The sequence below is a fragment of the Vavraia culicis genome (genome assembly GCF_000192795.1).
Source record: "Vavraia culicis subsp. floridensis unplaced genomic scaffold supercont1.9, whole genome shotgun sequence".
In the NCBI taxonomy this organism is placed as follows: domain Eukaryota; kingdom Fungi; phylum Microsporidia; family Pleistophoridae; genus Vavraia; species Vavraia culicis.
Genome location: NW_007360612.1, coordinates 75395 through 101159, shown reverse-complemented (window position 1 = coordinate 101159; position 25765 = coordinate 75395). Strand labels below are relative to the sequence as shown.

General features: G+C 37.2%; 12 protein-coding genes across 12 annotated transcripts; 6 read left to right on the top strand and 6 right to left on the bottom strand.

Moving 5' to 3' along the window:
* The first annotated feature begins 1645 nt into the window (after positions 1–1645).
* On the top strand, positions 1646–2343 carry VCUG_00749 (uncharacterized protein). Its single transcript, XM_008075580.1, has one exon. It carries the CDS (start codon positions 1789–1791, stop codon positions 2317–2319), a length of 531 nt encoding a protein of 176 aa, XP_008073771.1. The 5' UTR covers positions 1646–1788; the 3' UTR covers positions 2320–2343.
* Positions 2344–3440: 1097 nt separating this feature from the next.
* VCUG_00748 (uncharacterized protein) lies at positions 3441–5711 on the bottom strand. The gene has a single exon (XM_008075579.1). It carries the CDS (start codon positions 5618–5620, stop codon positions 4016–4018), a length of 1605 nt encoding a protein of 534 aa, XP_008073770.1. The 5' UTR covers positions 5621–5711; the 3' UTR covers positions 3441–4015.
* Positions 5712–6662: 951 nt separating this feature from the next.
* On the top strand, positions 6663–8215 carry VCUG_00747 (uncharacterized protein). The gene has a single exon (XM_008075578.1). It carries the CDS (start codon positions 7365–7367, stop codon positions 7758–7760), a length of 396 nt encoding a protein of 131 aa, XP_008073769.1. The 5' UTR covers positions 6663–7364; the 3' UTR covers positions 7761–8215.
* VCUG_00746 (uncharacterized protein) lies at positions 8200–8821 on the bottom strand. Its single transcript, XM_008075537.1, has one exon. It carries the CDS (start codon positions 8635–8637, stop codon positions 8401–8403), a length of 237 nt encoding a protein of 78 aa, XP_008073728.1. The 5' UTR covers positions 8638–8821; the 3' UTR covers positions 8200–8400.
* An 11-nt stretch (positions 8822–8832) lies between these two features.
* Positions 8833–9292, bottom strand: VCUG_00745 (uncharacterized protein). Its single transcript, XM_008075577.1, has one exon. The coding sequence runs from the start codon at positions 9265–9267 to the stop codon at positions 8959–8961; it is 309 nt and encodes a 102-aa protein (XP_008073768.1). The 5' UTR covers positions 9268–9292; the 3' UTR covers positions 8833–8958.
* Positions 9293–11153: 1861 nt separating this feature from the next.
* VCUG_00744 (uncharacterized protein) lies at positions 11154–12797 on the top strand (the record flags this gene model as incomplete). Its single annotated transcript, XM_008075576.1, has 1 exon — positions 11154–12797. The coding sequence occupies one exon, from the start codon at positions 11154–11156 to the stop codon at positions 12795–12797; it is 1644 nt and encodes a 547-aa protein (XP_008073767.1).
* Positions 12798–14264: 1467 nt separating this feature from the next.
* On the top strand, positions 14265–14579 carry VCUG_00743 (uncharacterized protein; the record flags this gene model as incomplete). Its single annotated transcript, XM_008075575.1, has 1 exon — positions 14265–14579. One exon carries the CDS (start codon positions 14265–14267, stop codon positions 14577–14579), a length of 315 nt encoding a protein of 104 aa, XP_008073766.1.
* Positions 14580–16536: 1957 nt separating this feature from the next.
* VCUG_00742 (uncharacterized protein) lies at positions 16537–18141 on the top strand (the record flags this gene model as incomplete). Its single annotated transcript, XM_008075574.1, has 1 exon — positions 16537–18141. One exon carries the CDS (start codon positions 16537–16539, stop codon positions 18139–18141), a length of 1605 nt encoding a protein of 534 aa, XP_008073765.1.
* A 912-nt stretch (positions 18142–19053) lies between these two features.
* Positions 19054–19416, bottom strand: VCUG_00741 (uncharacterized protein; the record flags this gene model as incomplete). Its single annotated transcript, XM_008075573.1, has 1 exon — positions 19054–19416. The coding sequence occupies one exon, from the start codon at positions 19414–19416 to the stop codon at positions 19054–19056; it is 363 nt and encodes a 120-aa protein (XP_008073764.1).
* Positions 19417–20027: 611 nt separating this feature from the next.
* VCUG_00740 (uncharacterized protein) lies at positions 20028–20552 on the top strand. Its single transcript, XM_008075572.1, has one exon. The coding sequence runs from the start codon at positions 20037–20039 to the stop codon at positions 20493–20495; it is 459 nt and encodes a 152-aa protein (XP_008073763.1). The 5' UTR covers positions 20028–20036; the 3' UTR covers positions 20496–20552.
* Positions 20553–20932: 380 nt separating this feature from the next.
* VCUG_00739 (uncharacterized protein) lies at positions 20933–21370 on the bottom strand (the record flags this gene model as incomplete). Its single annotated transcript, XM_008075571.1, has 1 exon — positions 20933–21370. One exon carries the CDS (start codon positions 21368–21370, stop codon positions 21008–21010), a length of 363 nt encoding a protein of 120 aa, XP_008073762.1. The 3' UTR covers positions 20933–21007.
* A 1553-nt stretch (positions 21371–22923) lies between these two features.
* Positions 22924–24724, bottom strand: VCUG_00738 (uncharacterized protein; the record flags this gene model as incomplete). The annotated part of the gene is made up of 1 exon (XM_008075570.1): positions 22924–24724. The coding sequence occupies one exon, from the start codon at positions 24722–24724 to the stop codon at positions 22991–22993; it is 1734 nt and encodes a 577-aa protein (XP_008073761.1). The 3' UTR covers positions 22924–22990.
* Positions 24725–25765: the final 1041 nt, after the last annotated feature.

Sequence of the window (25765 nt, the reverse complement as noted above, 5' to 3'; positions counted from 1 at the left end):
CACGCTCTCAGCAGGTCAAAAAAGAATTTAAGGTCTTTCTAACGGCAGAGAAAAGATGATGTTTGGCAATGGGCAGGTTACATTAGGTGCTATGTTAGACAGGATTGCTAATAAATATTTTTTGATCAGTTAGATTTGTTTGGCATGCAATCGGGCACAGTTCGCGTTTCACCAACAATTCTTTTCGTCAAAAAACCTTTCATTAAGCACAAGATTGAGAATATGCTGTAAGAACGAACGTATTAAATGCTGAGAGATGAAATGTCGGTAGAATTAAGCGAGCGCAAGGAGTTAAACAAATGACATATTCAAAAAAATTAAAGAACACGTTTGTACAAATGATGATGTGTGTTGATGTACTGTATCAACGTATCTTATGATGTGTTCTCTGATTGTTCAAAATATACTTATTTTAATCCGTTTTCAGCACCATTTAACCAAACATACTTTTCTGTTTTGTTCTCTTAATCGTTCTAGCAAACTATTCATGGCACGTTATTTGTGGGAGATGATCAAGCAAGTAACGCAAAAATAGCGATGAAAGACAAAAAGCGAGATGAAGCGGCACGTACTGCCTAATATAATAAATTTACTTATCACTGCATTCATAAGTAGTTTTATTTCTCCTTAAAAGAAGAAAAAGGCCTTTATCGTAGAACAGCAGTGTCAAAGCTTGGTTAATGTGCTGTTGCATCTTATAAAGCACTGTTCCGTACCGCCATAACAAGGTACGTATCCGAATTAACTGCCTGATGAGAACGGAAGATGCGACCAGGGGTGAAATTACGAAATGGCGGGAGAAGGTGCATTTGTACGACCAAGACCCGTTACGGGCAGACGGCCAAGTTGTACAAGAATATGAACGAATATAAGTCATGCTTTCTTATGTGTGATATGTATGGTGTGGTAAAAACATGTAGAGTGTACAAGACACTTTTTTCTCGTATTTTTAACACTTTTTTATGGAAATTTCACTAAAATGACAGGTACGGTTGCTGAACGCGTGTAGATGTTATGACTCGGCTGTTGACATAGATAAGCGTGCTATATCAATCACTTGTTCATCATTTGCTCTGTAAGTAGTGCTGATGATCGGGCAGCAGGTGATGGCGTAAAAAGGAAGAATTTTTTACGGAAATAAAAGGAAGAGGTAAATAATTCGTGATGATAGGATATCATGGCATATCGGTGTGCATATTATGCTGTCGGGTTAGTAATATGATATGGCAGGTTTTGCTGGTCATACAACAAATATGCTATTTTGAGTGTGACTGGTCGAGTTTACCTTGTAACCTTGCACGCGTTCGGTATATTTTCATCTGTCTAAATGTTCAGATGTTATGGCGAGCGGAATATTTTGCTCTTCACCACGTATTACTGTTCCAATTTATTTTCCGCTGTTTAAGATAAACAAAGCAGAAATACAATTTATTGTGTGTTGTACGTTTTTAATTGATTTGCCTTATTTTGAGCAGATCACAATAATGCACTATTCGATATCTAAAGACAAGCTTATTCTTCTGAAAGTGCTCTTTGCTGGTAAATGCTGCTTTTTGTGCTGTCAGAGGTCGGCTCTGCAATAATTCTGATCATTCCGTAAAAGTTCGTATTTTTGTAAAACCTTCTTTTTAGGGCAAAAGAAAGATGCAAACGATCGCAGGACTCACGAGGCATGCTCACACCCCCCACATATCACTGTACGTTGTTATTGAGCCGTTGTTCAAAACGGCATTCCTCAAATTCTGTTAATTACTGTCATTTATTTAAATCAACCGAGACACCCCCTCAATGTCGCAGCAAAACACGGAATTAAAACAATGGATCGAATGTATCACCCAAGAGACAATCCATGATGATTTGGAGGAATCGCTCAGGGACGGCATCGTGCTGTGCAAGCTGATGAATAAGCTACAGCCAGGTTCGTGTGGTTACTCAGATAAAAAGAGTGCGTTTCTGCAAAGAGAGAATATTTTCGCATTTATACAGGCAGCTAAGAGGATCGGTGTTGAGGATTACGAGATTTTTGACATTAATGATTTGTATGAAGGAAGCAATTTTAATCAGGTTAGGATCTGCTTGTATGCCTTGTGCAGGTGCCTGAGAAAGGTTGGAGAGTTTAAAGGGCCATTGATTGGTCCAAAGATGGCCGAGAAACAGAAAATTGAGTTTACGCCTGCGCAGCTAAATAAAAGCAGGACCGCTGCCAGTCCGTACGTGTCTAATAATGCGACCATACCAAAGGGAACCTTTAGTTACGCTGCACGCAGACAAATCTGTCCACAGAATAAGGAAAATATAAACGAGCGTAACGATAATTAAATAAAATAGTTGAGGTAAATGGACGATTATTTTACTGTGTTGATCGCTTTGATCACCGTTTAGGAACGGCAGAATTATTTTATTTATTGTTGATATCACCATGGAAGGTAGGTTTGCAAAAGGAAGGTGCTATGTTTGATCAGTACTCATCTCATAAAGGACTGTTTAACAGTATTTTTCGCAAAGTATAACCCTGGATAGAACAGCACAATTATAAACATGTGTTTCATTAAGTACGGTGTGAGGTTACTCACAAATATTGTGCTATATTCTTGCACAGTACCGCAGACTACTAGAAAGCTGAACATGTATACACGATATGTAGCGCATTTACGCGTATAATACCAGTAATAATTTACTAATAGCTTAAGCATCCACATGCTGTGAAACGGCAAAAATTCTTGCACATGTTTTGGTCGTACCTGAACAGCTCAAAATTAATTTTAATCGTGGAGTACAAACCAAGGTAAAGCTACAAAAAGATCAGTAAACAGTATGAGCGCTACAAAGTGCTCAAAAGTAAGTGCAAACAGCAATTACATGTGTTCTTTTTAATTAATAATAAATTTATTACTACTTCGGTTAAATTATTTTTAAGCGATTATATTCTTTTTTACCGTAGGTTGAGAGCAGGTAAGTAATAAAAGATTGAACTTGCCGACTTTGAACACCAGATTTAGAACTTTTTTGCTGAAATAACCGTTTAAACCAATCCTACAGCATTCAAAATGTCCAAGTAATCAAATAACGTTTTGTTTTACTTGACCGTGAGCACTGTGCACGGTAATAGCCTTTAAAATAGATATTCTGATCAATTTGCTGCTACAAAACACATAAATGATGAGCAGTAGAGCCGCTTAGTACTTTGTTTTGCAAGCAATATTGCTGAACCGTCATATGTTGACAGAGTACGTTTAATTACAGTAATTGTTGATTAGAGGTACAACTCACAGCTGATGTATGACGATGCCGTGTTATAGGCGCTGTTGATCTGTTCTTTGTTCCTCTACGCAGCGCTGCTATATCTTTTTTTATGATGATTAGTATCACACCTCTATCTTTACAAATGCTCGTATCGTACAACAAATAATGAACAAATCCGTGATAAAACCATTTTTGAAGGAAAACTTTACTTAATTGTAATATGAAAGGAGGTGTTGGTCGAGGAAGTGCTTTACTTATTGCTTAAATCAAATATTCGTAATTTTAACCGTAAAAATTTAGTGCTCCTTACGTCACATCTAACCAATTATGATTTTCTCTACAACATCAACAGTTATTAAGTTTATTCCGTAGACTGCCAATAAAAAGTGCTTTAGCGGGATTTATTCGTACAAGGTTCTATTCATCGCACCATATTCCTAATTCATTGTATTATTGACATAAATCGGATAAAGAAAGACTTTAAACCGTGGATATTGGCTGTTCTTTTTATGTAAATGTGGCAGCCAAGAAAACGGATAGATCTTCCTATGTATTTAGGTACATGCGCAGAGTAAATATGAAAATGTTGCCGCTTTCGTGATGCGCAAACAACATCAAACAAAGCATATGCCCGCATTTTTACAGAACAAATCTGGTTTGTTTTGTCAAGTGATAAATTAAATTATGTCAGACACTTTTTGATCACTTAATGTCATACTGCTCCCTCAAAAGACGCACCCAACAAAGAAACCTGAGTTGTCATTAAACACATTTAATCGCTTTCAAAGTATGGGTAATTGAAGCAATACCTAGCAATAAACGGATATAGAATAGGCACAACAAAGCATGATACCAAAAAATACACGAGCAACTCTCTAGGAAAATTGACTGTATCAAAAATGTAGTATGAGGTGTATGAAATACTGGCAAAGAAAAGGAGGAAGAAATATGAAAAATTGAAGTATCTCTTGCGCTTGGCTATCTTCAGCTGCTTGTAATTGCCTGATATGATATCATACGATGTCTGCAAATCGCCATGATAAAATCTATTGAGAAAGTACCTCACCCCTGAGTTATAGAAATCTGTAAGGGCCCCTCTTAAGTTCTGTCTACCGTGAAGCACAACCTCAGCGCCAAGCGCGTTCGTGCCCGAGTACTGATACGACAGCATATTTCCATTGTTGATCCACATGTTTTTGTACCTCATCTCGAATTCTGGTACATCATCTTTTCTCAGCTTGAGGCTCTTGAGCTGGCTTGCAAGCATCTCCTCGGCTATGAAAAACTGCACAACATTGGTTCGATCGAGCGAATCTACGCAGTTTGTACGGATAATGCCCTTCTGATTGCCCTTGGAATCATGAAAGCTGTTTCGCTGCAGCTGTGGTGCTATCAAACACAGCAGCTGCAGTTTTTTGTTATAATCAACAAAGAGCCTCTCCCTGACAAAATCAAAATGCAGGTACTTTAAACAATTATCTGCAAGCTTCGAGACATAGACCTTGTTCAAGCCACTTTCGTATCCCACGTTTTGTATCAGATTGAGATAAAACACGTTCTTGTACTTTTTACACAATTTCGTGTCATACTCCTTGAGTGGGTTAGTTTTCACAATTTTTATGATCGGTCGATACTTGTATGTGAGATCTTGCTTCCAATAGAGTGGTATCGAACCGCGCAGCTGCAAAAACGAGTTGGTGGGCTTCTCATCGACCTTCATTATTACATACTGCTCTGTTTCTATAGAATTGGCTGCCTCCTTCTCTCTGTTCAAGCCGCGCCGGATAAATCGCGCACCAACATTTTTCCATGATCTGCGCGACACAAGAACAATCGAAAACCGCTCAACATCGATGTACTGGAATGACCCGTAGATCGATCGGATCACGTACTTGGAGACAGAGCCCTTGACATGGCTCTTGAGCATACCGATCAAGTTGTGGTTGAAAATGAAATCGGTGTTTTCCTGGTCCATGTTGCTGCTGTAGAGGGGAAATTCCGAATACATGATTCCGGGATTTCTGAAAAATTCGAGCGCTTTCTTCAGCAGGAAGGCATCATTCGTGCCCTTGCTGCTTTTGCGCAGCAGCTCCTTTATCTGCACTTCTTTAATCTCGTACACAGGATAATTCGCAACGTGTCCTATTTTAACACTCTTTGTCACGAGAATCACATACCTGTTTTCACCCAAGCACAGCATGCCATACAATCCTAGTATTCTGTAGCTGCACTTAAAGACATCGTTCTCGTTGTTCCCTCTAAAGCTGCCCGTGCCAAGCACCTTCGACAACGTAAGTGTCTCCTCATTATCCTCTGACACGTTTTTGATGACCAGTTTTTCGTTATTTTCGTAAACTAGCATATGTTGCTTCTCCATTTTTATGGGGTCATCACGGCTTGCAATATTTTAAATGTTGCAAACATATGTTTTACATCTGAGACAGAAACGGTTGTATGGGATGTGATAAAGCAACTGTTTTTTGCATTGTACGCTATTACGTAACATATACAGGCGATCTTCGCCTCATTTTACCTTTTTGGCGGTTTCTACTCTTTATTCAATAAAAACACCCGGTATAAAACAGTGTCGCACATATTGTATGAGTTATAGATACTCAATTTCAGTACTATCGGGATCTTTTTGATTGTTTTCATGGATCAATATGTACATCTCTATCATGCACAAGAAGCACACGAGGACAATGGTACATAAATACTTATTTATGAAGAATCGTTATGAATTGAACGAGAAATGGCTAATAATTGATCAATTTACTACTTTTATGTCTATCCACATTAAAGGAGTGATCTAGCCAAAAATGTTCCTCTCACGCAAATATAAGGGAAAAGTGCACGTACCAAGCTCGGTGTACCACTTATTTTCTTGTCTGGTAAGCACTCAGGCATTTTTCACCAGTTCAAAGCGCTTAAATTTGGAATTTTATTGATGAAAAAAAGCAGTCGTAGAGCACACAAAGCGTGAAAAGTATTATCTCGGTCATGAACGTGCCTGATAAAACATTTTCACCGTGTTTTAACCCAAAAAGGTATTTATTTGATCATGTGTCTATCACCGTGATTATGATAAAATTTCGTAGACACTTCATTACCGGCAAACATGTGTCTAAGAATGTTCGACGGTGGAAACCTGCATCGAGGCCATCTCATAAATCATAACAGAGTCAAAACGACTGCCGACCTCACTCTCGATAAAGAGCATCAAAGCAATACAAACTATTTTCCTGCTTTTTAGAGGCACCTGAGCAACGAAACTGTGCAGAGTTGTAGCTCGGCACGTACGTTCATATTTTACCTTTTTCATTTGCACGTTCTTTATCACACATTAACACCAAGTCATTAATCAAAAATAGTTTAATATTTTCTTTCTCAACACTTGGATACGTTCATCGGAATGCGCCTCTCTATCGAAACTTGAATCGAACCGCGTTTTAAAGTTTTTCCTGTCAATACGATATCAAAAATTTGAAAGATCATAACAAGGGCTCACACTAGGAGAAGGCCTATCAGCAGAGGAAGGAAGCATTTTGATAGATAAATCAACACCTATCTTCATAATACCAACAGGTACACCCTTTTGTGTGCATGGCGCCTTTTAACGTGTACCCCGTGTTACTTGATATCAAAGCAGATGTGTATCCGCTCTATGGGACTATTGATGTAGCAGGCGCACATTTCAAGCGAAATTTTTATCTTTAGTTGGTATATTATGATTTTAATGATATGTATGGCTTGCCAACATTCAAAACGTGGAACATGGTGTATCTTTTGACAGATGGCAAGTTTGGTATCAAAAATGCGTGTTCTGGCTCATTTAGATTGAGTTATACCAATATTCTGCGATATTGCACGTTTTCTAGGTATAGGAGCACATATTTATTTCTATACGGGCTCAATCCTTGTATATGACACTTTTTCGCAATGTTCATAACCAACTCGTGCTATCCGTGCGAAGGTCGTAACTCAAGAACAAGTAAATTTATTATTTATCCATGTGAAAGGTTCTCTGGTGGCAGAAAAATGGAAAGACCCTTTGTTTACAAGCGATCATAATTTTGGATGCTCGCTTGAAACCAATACCGGCCACTCTTGTACCCCAGTTCATGAAAAAAATTTTTGTGAGAGAAAGCAGCAGGTTTCTCAGCCAATTGCAGTTGTACTTGGATGATAAGGTACCATTAGAATCGCTCGTCAAGCTCGAAACCAATCTCTCGCTCATTTACAACAGTGTGCGCCCTGAAGATTTGAGGAACAAAATATTTCAGTACCATAAAAGTGTTTACGAAACAATACTGCAGGCAGACCTTGATCAAGAGCACAGAAGCATCGATATTGATGAGAATGAGCTGATACATTATGCAGCGTACATCGGATTATCACAAAATGTGCATTTCAACCAGCGAGGTGGTTTGCCACCATTTCCTGTCAAGGAGATGCTGCATTATGATAAGGAAAACGTCGAAGAGAAAATAGAAGAGGAAGAAGTGTTCGAATTTTAGTATGTAATCGATCGGTGTGAGTGGTCAACACCCTCTGGTAATTATTAAAATACTGGCATCAGAGCTAGGTGGAGTGATAAAACCTGTTGGAATCGCTGCCTCAATAAAGTATCCTTCTTAGGTAGCGAAATTGTTTTATCCACTCAAACATAGAAAATACTTTAGGCTGCTCTCGGATTGTAACTTTCTTCAAACGATGCAAGGGTCGTTTTTACTGATTTTTAAAGTGTACTATACCATGTAGAGCGACATTTTTGTTGCGTTTTTTCACGTGAACTCGTTTACTTATCTTTTGCTGCATCCAAACCAAAAAATTATTGTCCAGGATGTGCTAACAAAGCACTTGATGTGTGTATTTTGAACATCAACACATCTATGCACATCAGAAATAGAGTACGACACAGGAAATAAACCATCTCAAAAATGCAATTAAATAAAATCGTGTAAAACCAACATCATTTATTCCTTCGATGTGTTATCCCTCAAATACTTTTCTATCAAATGTTTTTCTCTATATTTACGTTTTATATCGCTGTATTTATCTTTTAATTCGTTGTACGTCCTTCGCAATTCGCCAATTTCTTCGACTTTATCAAATATTTCCAAGTTCAGCTTCACAGCCTCGTCCATTTTAAGGGGTTCAAATCCTTCCCTCAGTTGATTTGTTAATTCTTTTTACGATGTTTTTTCTCTTTCTTTCTAGATGATCGATTGCGTCATTCCTTGACACGGGAATAAATACATCTCCACTCTTTGTATACACGCTTGGTCCGTCGTATTTACCCACAATGCTCAGCTCGTAATCTAACTGTTCTCGTTGCAGTAAAAGCTCCCTAAATTTTTTGTCGTCCATTGACAGGGCTGTTTCTTGCAGCATACCAAATTTGAATAAATTTGTTCACCAACGAAGAAGATTACGCTGAGAATGCGCTTTTCTACACAAAAATACGGAGCTGTTTTGTAAATGAGGAGTCAAAACGGTAGTCCTTGCACAAAAAAAAGATTGCAATGCTGCAAATATGACAAGCCACACAGGGCATGATGATAATCTTTAACACGAATCAAACATTGTATTTATCAAATAATTCGCTGCTTAATTGACCATCCTCGCGCAAAATTTCCACATAACGCTCATCAATCTCGCAATCAATGCTCGGAATCAACTCATCTACGGGGAACTTTGACGAGTCGCCGTTCACTAATTGTGAATGCTGAGCAGCAGCGGATGGTTAACAGGTAATGGTTGATCATTTTTTGTGTTCCTGACATGTCTTTTTTGGTTTAATAACGTGTGTTGTTGATTTGCTCTACTACTGCCAGTATGCTTGGAAACGTTTCTCTGCTGCACTTCACGCTTGTGCACGTAATTAAAGTTTCGTAGATATTCTGCTTTCAGTAAAGTATTTCGTGAAGAGGAAGTTTTTTGAATCTTTTTCTCGCTGTTATTCTGTGTCAGCAATTCTCTTGGTTTACTTGAGGCAAATATGTAGGCTAAGAATACAAGCATAGCGCATTTTCCCTTGCGTTATAAATAATTTACTGAAGGACAGATGACTTGTAGTTGACGGGTTAGATTTTATTTTGAGATTTTTGACAATTTACTATCTACGATCTTTGAGTGTACGATAAATGGTTGCGCACTGATTTCTGAATCTCTGTGGCCGAAATTGCTCATTCTTTTTAAAAATACAAACAAACATAACTATCGATGCATTTATTCTGTTATGACCAGATATCACAGCACTGGTACTTTATTTCATACGTGAGTAAACGGACTTGTGCGATTGTGTAGAACTGTTATCACACCATTTGTATAGTAAGGGATTTAAATGAACAAGAGTAAAGAATATAAGCTGTTGTTCACGACAGAAACCTGCGAACTACTGTTAAGTCGATATTTCTTTAATATAATCGGATATGGTATAAGTGAATGGAATCAGAACAAAAGTAAATTAAATATCGTAAAATTCTTCGTGTTGTGTTGGCAACATGTGAAGTATACGGCGAGTGGACGAATGTTAGCCTGACGAAACGGCTGTTAACCATGACATGGTGAGGATAAACTACAGATTGCGGAATAAACCGGTAGATCTGAAAAATAAAAGCAACCGGGTCAACGGCTGTGTGTAATTTATTGATGGATATTTGCTATTTTAACAGAGATTATTTCCAAAGTATATAACTGAATTTTAAAAACGGTGAACCACGGTGAGGGATGCGTCTAAAAGAAGCTGATCCAACATAAATGCATATGAAGAGCACATAGAACAACAACATATCATAGAATTGCATACTTAGACATCTGCATAACATGCTTTACCATTCCACGATGAACCATAAAATCTGTAAAAAAGATCTTTAGATCTGACAAATAAGCAATATATGGACAAGCGGTTTGATTAATAATTTTTGGTGCACTCTATCTATCTTAACATACTCCAATATGTTTAGTAAGCTGAAAATATGTTGTTTTCTAGACATTTTATCTAGTTTTGGTGCTAAACAACACGTATATAACAAGCAAAATATTTTATACAGCCGCAGTGAAGCGTATTATCATTTTGGTGAACAAAATTTGCTCAGTAACATTAATATACCTGCTTTAGTACACTTTTCATCCAATTTCTGGAGATAAAAAACATTTTAGTTTCTTTGGCGTGCTCTCGGATTGAATTGCTTCCATTTTACTACATTTGGTATTTAATTTATAGCTCAATTAATTGGTCTAATATTAAATAAAAGTGTTCATAAAATGCGGTACATTTATTTGAACTAGTTGTTCATATTTGAAAACAGATTTGAGTTCACCACAGTCATGAAATGATTACTACCTGAGCATACAACCAACGCTCCCATAGTTTTTACATAAAGTGCTGTCCAAGTTTTAGAAATAGCACTAATATCGCTTATCTATCCAATATATTTTATATCCCTTTAAAGAATTATTAGACTTCTTTCAGTCCTCTTCGCTTGCTATACTTTTTTAGTAAAAGGCGAGAATAATTGTTAACGAAAAAGTGTCTTTATATGCACTGCTTGTAAATATAGCTGATCAAATTACATGTAAACGAGTTAATAGCAGTGTTTCATCCATTTTGTCTCAATTTATAAGCAGCGAAAAATTGTTATTTTGGGAGAGCTAAATAATTTATTTCCATAAAACTAGCCAATTATAATCAAAGTTTTATTTTCATTCATATTGACTGATAACAACCAGTAAATGGGACTGGACCGCAAAAATACGCTGGAATGGCACTATCAAACATTTTCTTTTCGCTAATACCGGCTAATGCTATCTAATAAATTAATCGATTATTTCCCGATTTATCGCCGTGTTCAAAATGGATAATGCGATACGTGGCAAAGTATAAAAGGAACGTGCGCTAACATGCCATGATGCTTGCTTTCTTGTTATGTATTTCAGCGGCATACGGGCCAATTAGCAAAAAACAATCGATGAAATACAGGGATGTCAAAGTGTCTTACTCATCGACAGATATTGCAAAGGAAGCGTGTCAGCACCGCCATAGAACACATAATGCGCGGAAAAATGAACGGCCGCTATCCCTCCCAAATGATTCATCACCTGAATTGTTATCAACCACTGTTTTGCCGTCTTACGATCGGTGTGAAACAATTTTAGAACGTAAGTCGCTGAACAAAGCAACATTGGTGAAAAATCCCGTTGCAATATTGCCAAAAATGCTGAATCATAGTGTGTCTGCGCGCCCATTACCAAACGGAGACAAAAGATTAAAAAGTTTACAGGCATTTAAGCAGCTATTTAAAGGAAGACAAGCCAAAAGTCACGACGATCTGTTCGAGGATTGTACATCAGAATTTATAATAGAACAATTTATTGTTCAGCCGGTTGAGAGCGAGTGCAAAGCCCGCCCTCACAGTATGGATGAGCGTTCACTAAGAAGAAAATTATATTTTCCACAACATGCTGCTTCAGGCCATGAAGAATATGTGCTTGGAAGAAAAAATGTTTATGAGCACTCATTTTGCTCTTCGCCTGAGAGCGATGATGAATTTCAAATCGAAGATACCATTGATGTTGGGAAGTATCTCAATAATGATGTACCACAAAAAAGTTGTTATTCAAAACATTTTAGTACAACACACGTTGCGCAACAACAAAAAACAAACGAAGACTTAGGAAAAACCGATCAAGAAATAATACAATCTTATGTTGCAAATATGCTTAAAAACAGTACAAAACGGTCTGATAGGAATATACTGGTTATACAGCCAAAATTGTGTGAGAAGCAGGACCTTACGAATTTAAAAATTATTCAAGTCAAGATACAGCAGCTTATAGAGCTTTTAAAGAGTTGCAAACCGTACTTTAGTATATTTGATAACCAACATTATCCTTTATATTTTCTCATGGGTCGGGAGCACAGATTTAACAAGTATAAATTCTTAGGCTCCTTAGAAAAGATCAGAAAGTTAGTATCAGTTTCCGAAAATAAAGCTGTGACAAGCAAGAATTCCTTTCAACACCATCTTATCAACGAGCTAGTCGGAGCCATAGAAGAGGTTTCTGCACATCTAGACTTGCTAGTGGAAAAAAATCACGAGCTTGATGGTTTGTACAGCGACTCGTTTCGTATCTATGAGAGTATTGAGATCACCTTGGCGCAGATTACAGAAGAGTTGAGGCTAAACATATATAAAGATTCGGTATCCAAAGTTAAATTCGACCAGTGTGACATGTTAGAAAAGATAATTAGAGAAATTTACAATGACTACCAAACGTGGTATGAGAGTGAACCAAGAAAAGGGATTTTGACAATGCATATCTTGCAAATGAACATTTATTTTAGTAAATTATACCAGATTGCGAGTACAAATAGGTTGCAATATGCAAAAATCTGTACATTAAATATATTATCGCGTCGAATACCCGAATTTAGTGAAAGCTTCAGGAATTTAATGGATTTGTATTCGAGTATATATTCGCACAATGATGCGTTAAACGGACTTTTTAGCAAAATAATGGACGAAATAGTTTTTAGAAGCGTTATCTAAACCTAATAAAAATGATTTAAACGAAAATACAAATTGTGGTACTTTGCTAGCACAATCTTTTATTTTTCTACACAACGTCTTAGGAAAATTAAAACAATAAATTAATAGATTTGGGATTTTGAGATGGTTGCACACCTGATATTACGATTTTACGTGTAGCCTTTGCTTTGCATCTTCAAATAGGTATCGGTTATGCGGCCACATCATGAAGACCTGGAGAACCCTTCCAATGAACTGCCAAAGGCTTTTTCAAAATTGATACCGACTGCATCATCTTCATTTATTCAGCCAAACAAACATTTAGCCATCCTGCAGTGATTCAGCCAAGGCTAGCTAATACCTCCAAGATACTTGTCGATAAAATCTTTGTTGAAACTAGTTAAATGTCTGGCTCATCAGCTATTTTTTCGTGTTCTACTTGGGATCTGTTCATAACTTTTGATCGTATCAGACACAGATGCGGCTTGAAGTTGGGCGAACTTGATCACACTTCCCTGTCGTGAACGTTCACGCTTTCTTAACTATGTTTTTATAATACTTTATTAACAAAAGGTCATGACATTGGGTAGTGTGTGCAGTACATGCGGTCAAATATGTTTTTGATAAAAATTTATAAATTCCCAGGTAAAATAAAAAAAAAGGCTAGCACAAACATCCATTGCTCATGAATGTTCTCGTGTTTCACGATATATAAATTACGAAGAGAACTATTACGAACAGTTTACCTTTTTTGCTCTCGGAAGGGAGTGTCGCGCAGATTACAGCTGTGGTTGAAGCATACCTTGGGTGCGTGTTGGGTTGTTATACAGGTTAGTGCACTGAATTTCTCTATGAACGAAAGACTTATGGTCTTAGTCGGTTCCAACGGACCATATTTCTAAATTTTTTCGCTAAATGAGAAGAAGATAAACGACTTTTGGGAAAACCACGATTTTCTACGCATATCTAATTTTTTAAAGCACAAAACGTGTTAAAACACTTATCGAGTAGTGAAGCAGCTGATAAATGGCCTGCTTCTATATTCACCATAATATTTCATGGTTGAACATTAACTAAAAAATGAACATGATATGTATTTTTGATTCGCCAAATAACTGAGATAAAGTAATCAATACGAGACCTCTCCTGCAAAAATATTTCAATTGGCAAAGCCGACATTTGTATCAGAAACTACCTGATTTGATCATTACTATATACGACCAATACTGAATTTTTTAGTCTAGTGAAGGTACTATATGATTAATTGAGTTAGAGATACCGTAAACACAGCCCGGTTCATATTTTATATCAGCTATGTTTAGTTCATTTATACATTTTTTCAAGCAACTTTCGTGATTATCACATCATAAAGTAACTTAATTCGAACAAATATTCTGTGTTTTATATGCTGCAAGCAAAGAAATGGCCAATCCAGACAGCAGATAACATACTTGATATAAAAAAAGCAATGCGCGATCGGTATTTACAATGATCATGTTTATACGTAATATAAGTGCCATGCGAGTAAAAAGTGCCTATTGTTCAGCGTTTATACCTGGTATTCGATCGAATGAGCGATTTATTCCTACATTTAAAAAACACGATTTTTATACGCAATCAAATTTTTTATTTTTTTTGAAACGAGTAAACCTGAAAATGCCGTTTGATGAACGTTATAAGTTGACAATAGATATCATTAAACATTTTCATCATATGAATATAAACGGTTTTGCCGTTGTTTTGAACATTTTTTTGATGCTTAATACATGGTGTAGTTCAAAAAATGCAGTAAAAGCAGTTTAGTTAACTTATTTCAAAATGTAGAACTTCATGTCCACGCGTAACTTGCAACACACGAAGTACTCCGATCAAAAAATCTGGTAAATTACAAGGATTACCATAAACATAAAAAGTTTGAGATGATGTCGGCCAGCATTTATTTTATTTATACGAACTGGTCAATCTTGTAAAATAGTACTATTTTACAAACGAAGAAAAAAACAAAAATAGTAATTGGAGTAACTTAAAAGTTTTACCTTCCCTCGCGTTTCTTCATGTTCATTTTTTGATAAACTAATCTTTTTTTCAATGAAAAAAACTATTTTTTAGGTATGTCAAATCTCAATAACGCAGACAAGGAAAAAATTTTCTGATAATTTGATGTAGAAATAATTTATGTTTGATTTGGAAGGTAATTTACAAGCATATCTGAACAAAGAGTTGCATGAAGGATGAAATATCACTCATACAGTATCATAAATATTATGTTTATTTTCTTATTGCTCAACCGTAAGTTTTTTGCAAAAATAACAAAGCATTTTTCATCTAATTGTTAGGTAAGGAGAAAAGCACAGCACTGAGTCAACCGTATTTTTCCTTTTTTAAAACATAGCTCCACCATGTATTATAATCTCATTTTTCACTGCTTATTATGTTTGCTTAGTTTGCAAGAGCAGATATTTGACAGCTTGACTTGAAAGCTTCATATGTAAATTTTATAAACTTCTATATTTGCTGTCTACCGCTTCTTCTGGTAGTGCTTTTTGAACTTTACTGAGTTTTTACATCAAGAAGGAAGTTAAAACATTTTAGCTTCTTGAAAACACCACTTTAGAATTAAACACTTGTGCTGAAAGAATGCACCGTACACCGTAATGCTCCTGTCACTGAACACCTCTAGCGAAGTGGTATGTACGTTGCTATGCGATTATCGCGGAAACAAAAATGATGTGCATGGCGTGTCTTTTCAGCGCATGCGATTAAAAAGGTGCTTCTTCACAAAATATTTGTAATGAAGGTAAAATCATGTTTACCCGTTGCTTCATTTACTTTTTATATTAAAATGCTCAGCAATAACTTTAAGACGCGTATAACACGCTATCCATGAATGATTCCAAATTATCAGTTCTTACATCTGGACCGTTCTTCGCATAAGTTTACCATAATAGTTCTCAATACCGTTCCATATGACTCCTTTATTTTCTATCCTTTGTGTTGCTTGGTGTTAATTAAATGGAACACAATTTTTAATTCTGTTCTAATTGCATTTTTTCAGCTGAACGGCCATACCAGCATATAACACATCACATATTCAATTTCTCTGGTCCACGTACACTGACACTATTAAATTTAATTTATTAAAGTAAACTAAACTCATCCATTACTTCAGCTGTACTTCACAATTCACAGATAAAATAGTACTAGGAAAGCATACGTGGCGTATATGTGCAGTTTTATCCGGAACAAAAGCAAAATTGAATAGTTCTTTCATATCATGTCAAAAAAACTAATAAGTCATATAAAGGAAGTCTCTATAATGGACACAAAGATACTCCAACACATGAATGGTAATCTGTTGCCAAATTCGTCATTTACTATAAAATACCATCATTTTATTCGAGTGGTGGAAGAGCTGTATCTGGCAAATTTTTTTACAATTCGCAGCTAAAACGTGATTTCATCCGCTCAAACAGTACAGAAAATCGAAAATATCATGTATCGCATCTTCAGAGAACACGTTGCGCAAATTTTTTAGTGGTAATGACCATATACACAGAATGATATCTTATAAAGTAAATTACATAATACAACGTTTCATAGGGCATATCACCCATGTATTCAGGTCGTGTTGTTTCGCCCATATCGACATGATTCTTTCCGCAAACAGCGAAATGACTTCATTAGTTTTAGTTCTAATTTTTCAATTTCATTCCATTTTTGACTATACCAAAAATATATAAGAGAATCACATACCATAGATATGAAAATTCTTTACATTCTGCATTTATTTTTTGCAAGCGTTTTGTCAATGGGACAGCACGAAATCCCGGAAGTTAGTGCGGTAACAAATTATTGCATATCCAGAGATACCAATGTTGCCAATCCAACGGAAAGCGACGAACCTGATGGGAGAAAGCCGAGCACACCTACGGATAACACAGAAAATAAGAAGCCGTCACCTTTTTTATGTTTTTTTCAGAAGAGAACAAATAGTATTCGAAGAAGAAAAATCTCTTATTCATCACAAACAAGCCAATCTAGTGTACATTCTCGGAGTTCAACATCTTCTGACCCTGCTACGCTAACAGAAGAAACTTCGTCTCAGACCGCAGAAGATTTGTCACCGCAAACAATCACAAGCGTTCAAAACCCAGGATATGGTATTGATTCTGCACCAAGTCCAACTAAATGCGCAATTCCTGATAATCATTTTGGGTATGAACCACCAAGATGTAATCGAGTTTTACCTGATATTCCATGCACTTCGGATGCGAATGGCAGATCGGCTTCACAACTACCCATGGAAAATCAGACCAGCGCACCCGCCGAAACCTTCTATGCTAACTCCTCAAATCCTCAAGAAAATGATGTTTTCCGTTCTATTTTCTGTTTTGACGTTAAACCAAGCTCGTTCATCCGCGAAAATTCACGTCTAGAGGCTTCAAGTGCCAAAAAAAACGATCTTAGTCTATATTGTGAGAACGATGAAAACAATTACGTAGAAATGAATCCACCAAATACTGATCCAATAATGGCGGGTCAACAACTATTGATCAACGAATATCGTGAAACGATTCCGCTTCCAACACAGCAGACGCTGAATAAAATATTTGATATGGTTACATCCTGGAAGCCTAAGTGCATTTTTTTCTTTGGGAAGCTGTACCTTGTACCGAAATTCACTAGTTGGAGATATAGCCAATCGCAACTACTAAAAGAAATAGAAAAAGTGATACAAACACTTAACCTATGCGCTAAAGTAAACACTGCACAATCACCTAATAATGAAAAGTATAAATGGGGGCATATAGATAGACTGCTAACCAAAATACTCAAAAGTATTGAAGAATTGATCGCGATGAATCAAAAACTTGAGTCGCTGTTTTCCCACATCAATGAGCATTACGCTAATCACATACAATATTTAATTAAAAATGTTTCGGGTTCACAACCCAAAACATGTGTCAATAGCGAAAACACTATAAATTCATCAAGAATAAACCTACATAGCTTGGTTAAAGACTTGGCAGGCCTTATAAAACACGAACAAGATCATATTAATGTTTCAGGTGTTTTCAAATCTGATGCTGAGTTGAACAAATTTACTGAGGCGTTGGTGGAAGAGACGGTTGAAATTTGCCAACGTTCGAAAGAAATTATGGATTGCAGTAAAAACTCGACAATTTGTGACTTGGAGGCCTACAGGAGCATTTTACTCCAGTTGTATCAGCCTCTTACAGAAGTTCTACCATGTTGTGTTGATATTGTAACTCATGTTCGGTTTATAGCACAACAGTTTACTTGTTTGAATCAACAACTAATGTGTTTGGGTATAGAGACCAAAAGCAGTAGCTTGGGTAATTGAATTTGATTAAAGAGAAGATTATTCGCTTTCATAAGCAATTTTTGGTATTCGAACCGATCCGTTGGTTAACGAAAATGGCTGTTCGAAAGCACAGATCAAGATCTTAAAGCGGTATGGCGGTAGCCGTACATTTATAAAGATAGTTTGGAACCGATGCCTGTTTTGTTATCAGTGCAACTATGCTAGCTGTTTGTCATTTACCAAAAAGAACCCCATTTTGCTTGAAGGTCATGCTAAAAGTTATGTTATGGTGTTAGGTCACGATGATGGCCGTAATTAACTACTCGTTTCGTCAACACTAGAACTATAAAAACTGTACTTTCAGAATTAACGAACACATTGGTAACGAGTTTATCAAAGATTTATTCCTGTACTGATTCACCTAGCAGATTCTTCTCCTCACAGCTATATCTTACTAAATAGTTCTGAATTTACATGCAAGAACATGCCAGCCGAGTCATAGTCCGCTTATACACAGCGTTGATTACTACTAATCAGCGAGTATGTAATTGTTTAATTACCAAAATTGGACATTTAACCAAATTTCCTAAACTCAAATTCTATCGCGTATTGCAGCAAAAGATGCAATCAATTCAAAAAAATCTGAATAAGTTCTTTTCTATACAATTTTAAGTGTTTGGCAAAAATAGGAGTATTCAAAGAAATACGGTAAAATCATGGTGAATATATTTTAACAACACGTGATGTAGAACTAAAAAATGTGTTGCAATTGTTTGATTGGTATTTTACACGTACCATATCGGTTACACGATTTATACATCAAAAAGTGAATTCTAGGTTATAGAGCATTACCAAAGAGAGAAAAGTTTTTACAATGATGCGTTTTGATCATGCCAGGTGTTCAGAAATATGTTATTGGTACAAATGCTCAAATAACCGAGTGACCACTTCTCATTCTCTCATTTCAATATTTTTTCCATAATGCGTTGAAATATAACTCAAAAATAAGCAGCATTCAATTTTCTTCATCTCATGTTTCCTCAACTCTATAAATTTGTATAGGTGCATCAGTCCCATCAGGAATTTTTCTGATCCTGCGTGATTCTTGAGTATCGTAAAATACTTTTTGATCCGCGGGTTTTTCAATAGACCGAGAGTCCTGCAACGGTAAAAAATGATTTTAAGATCCGTAAGATCTATTTTAGCGCGTTCTTTAGTGTTTACAGGTGGTAATATCAACATAAGATGTTTCTTTTCGTTCTTATTTAAACAATTTATATCAAATATATGTTTCATACCAGATTGATGGAACATATCTGCTGTTTCAGGATCCTACTTCTTCCGTATGGAAGAGAACAAGAAATGAACCGATAATAATGGCAACTCATTCGTTTTAAATGTTACAACGAATGCACCTATCTCGCCCATATTTGAGGAAACGGTATCGGTTGAAAACGCTGTTTCGCTACGAGCAAGTGAACAGTAAATATATTTACAGGTAAATTTTGATAGATGACGTATAATCATGCGCCAATTTGATGTATGAGAGATATGCTGGGAAATGGCCGTGTATTAATCCTTATGAGAACTGTTCATGAAATCTTCACTTTTTTGTTAAAAGTCATTTTGCTGAGTCCTTCATCAGATTTCTTTTAATGGCAAATTTCTTAATCCATAGTTACTATACCCTTGACCATCACATGCTACTCTACCAAAATCTTGTGAACGCCGGAAATGTTTGCAATCAGTCCGCAAAAGTTGACCAAAAACCGAGAATTTGACCCTAAAACCATTTACCAGCTCAGAATACACGCGCTTGTATTGCAAAACACATCTTCCGGTTCCATTAAAAATATTTAATTTGGTGTCTCGCTGCTGTGCAGGTTAAAAATGTTTATTCTCGTAATATCCGCCACCCTCACAAATTCTTTCCCATGCCACTCGACCTCGATGAACACAAATACTTGATAACATCATTGGGTGCTGTCGTATTGATGGCTCTGTCTTCATATGCATCCTGCTCGGCAATCACACAGTCATCGGTACATGCTATACCGCTGGCCAACAAAAAGTCGGTCATTACAAATTCGTACATTGCAGTGATCATGGGCTCGACCATATTCGTGTATGCACTTATACTGTGCACGTTAATAATCAACAAAATTTCCTTAACAATGACGGTCAACGAAAGCATGTGCCACTTTGGTGCCGGTGTGATGTTCGGGAGCAGCGCATATTTTAGCGGAATAGCATTTGGAGAGGTATGCAAGAAGTGCTATTTGACGCTTGAGAAGAGAGAAGGTTTCTACATAATCTTTATATGTACGCTAAGTGCTGTAGAGCTGGTAACACTGTTTGGATTTCTGATCTCGCTTTTCCTTATTTTGAAGTGATCGGACGGGCACGAGTATCTTTTTTGGGTACATGGTAAATAAATTGGTTGTGCTGGGTATATTTGAGTCTTGACAAAGAATGCTTTGCTGGGGATGAGATCCCTTGGTAAGTTAGCACTACTGGCTTTACGTTACAGAATAGAGGTGAGGCTAAAGAGACGCTTCAATCTTGGTTTTATTTTTTGCTGTAAAGAGATTTATTTAAAAATATATTAGTTTTCAATGTTTTGGTCATTAACAAAATTGATTTGGGATCCGACACATCATTTTTGGTAGCGCGATAAAAGAGCAAAGTTGAGAAAATACCACTAGACCAACATTGGAAAAAAAAGATTCTTGCATTGGTGCAAGAACATGAAGAGCTAAAGTTTGTTCGTCTTTTTTCTCGGACAAAAAGTTGCATTCTGCACCAAAACCGTGGTAGGCATACCAAAAGACGAAGTGCTGTATGATAATGTGTAAAAGATCTCTTTATTTTTGTCTTACAATGTATAAATAACAACCCTACACTACTACCAGTCCAGATCGCCCTGGCCCAAGGAAAACGCATAGTCCGAATTACCTATGTTCAGAAACCCCTGCTTAAAATTTACCCGCCACTTGTACTTGCTCTTCGTCACCTTGTCATAGAGGCACATCATGAAATTTTGTGTGTTCTTTCCCTTTATTTCGTCTTCACTATCCGAACAGCTCGCACTCTCCACAACAGGCTCCTGAACGATGTCCCCGTGGCTCTCTATGCGTTCAGTAAGATTGTTCAACCAAGCTACTTTCAAATCGTGTATCTTCTTGAGATCAACATCGCTTTCGTTTTCTAACATTCGGCCCACCTCCTCAACAATGTCGCGGTACACTCGCGACATTTCAAAAAACATTGACATAGGGGTTATTTTTTTATTTTTTTTATTTATTAATTTTGAAACGAACCGTTTTAGCTGAGGGGTCGTTTCCGCGGCACTTTTGTTGAGTTGTGGGTGAACAACAAAAAATGATTATTGCAACGAAGAGGTTGAGAACTGTTCTCACGGTATGTTAGCAATAACAGAAGATGGCACCATTACTTTTATTTAACGCGCTGTCATAGTGGCGGCCTACACGAATCTACAACCGATGACACTTTCCAATAAAATGGCGCGCAAGCACCAGGGAAGCGGTAGCTTTTTTCAACAAAAATGCCACAGCAATCATTCGTCGATGCAGTCCACCATTGTTGGTGGTTGACATCAACGATGATCAATGGGAGAATCCGCTTGAATTAGAGCACCCATTTATACGCATCGTTCGTCGTTTTCCACCGATTCAAACAGCTTCAAACGCAGTTACCATCGATAAAGGCTGAACCTATGCCAAGCGTGAGCAATTGTTCCTGTTACCTCAAGTATTTTGCCCGCACCGACTCAGATCTACCAATGCTTAAAACACATTTCTTCTAATACAAGTTCTAAGCGAATCAACGTGTTGGCCCGATCTGAACGTAAAATAAATCAAAATCTCGTTCTTGTTGATTACTGTGACCGTGTCATCATTACAGAGGGATCCTTTACGCCCTGGTTCGTGGAAGTGAATCGATATAAGTTGCATATAACCTAATATTTTTAAATAAGATCAGAATCGTTTCCTGTAACAGAAGGTGTTCATCTTCATCCTCTATACTGTTAAAGCATCTCTGCTAAACTATCACCTATCTTAACACACCATGAAACTGATGCATGTCTTATACCGCATATTTACTGAAACATGCTTTAGTTTTTTAAAGGTATTTCTCAGTTTGCATTCTGATGTATCGTAGCAGATGCGGAAATACATCGCAAGGATTAACTGTATGTACCAAAAGGTTCGATGTATTTGCAGTGATTTCGCCGTATGAATGCCATACCCTTTATTTGCTGCCAATTTATGGCGGTCATTGTGTGAAAACAGGTTCTGGGCAGATCTTGTCCAAACCCATCTGAAGACTGCACAACATTAAATTTATGAAAGGTACATAATGCGCTACTGATGATAAATACGCAGGAAAGCAACACTTTTCGGTCAAGAGAGAATAGCATGGTGCAGTATGAGATACTGCTAATGTCTATGCGGTGAATCGTTGTATAGTTTGTCTGAGAGTAATCGATACAAAGAATACGATCGGTTTCTGCTTTCTCCCTATCGAGAATGCCTACCACCCGAACCTCGGAATGTTAAATATCCGGTGCTATGGGCTGTTACCCGGGGTGAACGATATGTGGGTTTGGAGAGGTTTGTTGATTCTCGTAGCACTATGGGCCGCATATGGTGAAAATCTGTAATAAATCAACCGTATGTTGACCTGGCAATCACAGACTTGTGAGATTAACCTGTTCTAACAGATCAGGAAGGTATCTGTTTGCGCTATGGCATACGAAAGTGTAAATGATGGCGAGAAACATTAAGTATCTTTTCAAAAGTGATTATTGATCGTTTACTAAAATTGTCCTTTCCACCGTACACATTTCCTTGTCCCACTCACTATTTTACATTTGCGTAATATTTATCTCCTCGATCAGGTTATTTACAAAGAGCACAAATTCATCATTTCGTTCTTCCAGCGTATCAATCTCTTGGTACGGTATGACATTCTTCACCTCCAATGTAATCGTAATCACGTTCCTGTCAACACTGTAGTTGCCTAATTTGTACGAATTAGACGGTGTATCGTTGAAGTAATCATCCAGCTTCTCGGTAAACTTCCGCTCATTCTCTTTAAACGATTTGTAATCAAACTTGAACGTGTATATTGTGGAGATAAAGTCCGACTTTCTCAGGTTGAAAATCTGCGATGCATTGAAAAAGCTGTTTTTCAGCGTAATGAACTTGTCATCAAGAAGAAAGTCGGTGTAGAGTATACCGATGTTCAGGACCTCGTATCTCTTGCCTTCGACAAAAAAGATGTCGCCGTAATCGAACGGCTTAATGAAGAACACGAATATCACGGACGTGAAAATTTCTTCTACCAGGGACTTGAACGCGAATGTGAACGGAAATATGACCAGGCCTGCCATGGTGAAAGAGTTTTGGAACGATGGGAGATGACCGGTAAATACGAGCAGTATGAAAACGATGAATGGAACGAACAAGGACGAGATCAAAATATTGATCTTCACCATGTTGTTGCTGTTCTGTTCAAGGGCCCGTTTGAGGCGTTCTCGTTCTTCAAAAAGCGCGATGTAGCGCTTGATAAATTCGTGGCGTGTCACCAGGTTGTTCCGATCGAAGTCGAAAAGCGAGAAAATCTCTGGTTCTGAAAACAAGCGATCAAAGTCTTCTCTTACCAGGTAGTTTCTGTTGTTTTTCTTCTTTTTGGCCTCTCGTCTTTCAATCTTTTCGTTTCCGGGTTTCTTAACTTTCTCTTCTGATTCGGTGTTTTCCTCTTCTGCTTCCGCCTCTTTTTCGGGCTTTCCTGCCTTAGGACTAGTCGACTTCACGCTTGCATTCTCTGCATTCGCCTCTTCCTCTCCTTTTCCCACTTCACTATAGGTGTTGTTCTCTGCACCACTATCAAAATTGTACGAGCGGCTCATATGCATGATGGTGTCGAAGAGCTGTGCCGCGTATTTCCCCAAGTTAGTGATTTCCCTGGGCAACGCCCTATTTATCTTCTGTATATGCTTCAACACTTCCCTGTTGTGTTTCACTCTGTTCCTGTAATTCATTTGATACGAATAGAAATCGAGGTAATCAACAATTGTGCCCGATATGAACAGACAAAGGAATGTTAATCCGGCCATAACCGTTATTTTCGTGAGCAGGTGATTAAACTTCGAGTACTTCTCCTCAATCGATGTAAGGCCCAGGAACCTGTGGAACAAAAAGTTCAACGTGCTGAAGATTATGAACGTAAAGATTACACGCATCCTGAAATGTTGTTTTTTGAAAAGAAAGATGATGAACTTGCTCTGGTAGAATATGCTGAACGCCTTTAAGCGCACAAGCCTGATAAGCGACTCGGCAATGAAGAACGAGGCAATGCACCAGCACACGTAGAACGACACATACAGAATAAGCCTAATAATTCGCTGGTCCATGTAATAGGGAAGCGAGTAGTACGGCACCAGACTGAGCACGAGAAGGAAAAAGCCCGCAAAGAAATAAAACAGGACACGGCATATCGTATCATTAATTCTTTCTTGGAACTCGATTTTGGTGAATATTTGTTCGTCCAGAAGGCTTTCGATCTGCTCCGGGTTCTTTGTATCAAGCGTGTTCATAAGGTATGCACCCTTTTTCCAGTTTTATTTTATCTACCTAAAAAATTGTGCACTCCTTTTTGCTTGATATCAAAAAAGGACCAACTAGGCGGCCAGGTACAGGTATTTCCTGGTTGCAGTGCTTGTTTGTTGAACTCCGTGTGTTGTTGAACATGTACAGTTTTTATGGAAAAATTAACCTTTAATGATACTCCGGCACATATGCTGGCACTTTTGCACACAATACGTTTCTTGCATTCTAACTACGAATTACATCCTGCTTTGCAAGAAAATCTCTCAAACATCAATTAAATCATCGCAGTAAATTAATTAACAATTATTTTCGTTCTCATGAATGAACTAAAAACGAGTAGGAGCGAGCCTTGCATTGTTATTTGTCAGTGATCAAAGGAGACCTATCCTAGTTAGTGGTGTAGAAAACGATTAATACATTGTGGCATTAAAAAATGGTATGAAAGTGGCGATCTGGTCAAAAATAATAAATTTTTCTGATTCTATACCACATATATGATAAAATTCTAGATTAATAAAAAGCTGCAATTTTTGTCTAAAATTGTAATTGTGGTAAAATACTAAATTTTGGGTGTGGAATGCTGTAACAGGGAGCGTGCTATTTTAAAATTTTTGAAGGAAATACGATTTGATAACAAAGGAACAAATATCGGATATAGAACCATGGTATACGTACTGTTTAACATCTTTCGAATAGCTACGTGTTGATTAAAAACCATCAACTCGGAAATAGTAAATGGTTTCTATTTTAGGAAAAATTGTTAAAATGCTAGTTTATCGCGATGATCACGTATCATTTAATGTATCAGTTAATATTTTTTGACATTCTACATCATTTAGTTTTTTACAAAAAATGAGCGCGCTGTTTGTAATAAATGAAGAGTGATGATAAAGGAGATGAACCTTAAAACCATACTGAAGCGTGTTTAAAATAGTTTATCAATCATTATCTTCCTTTCAGAGAGTATATTTGCTGTATTTGGGATCTGAGACTCAAATCTCAAGGAGCTCTGCTTTTGAGCTTAAACG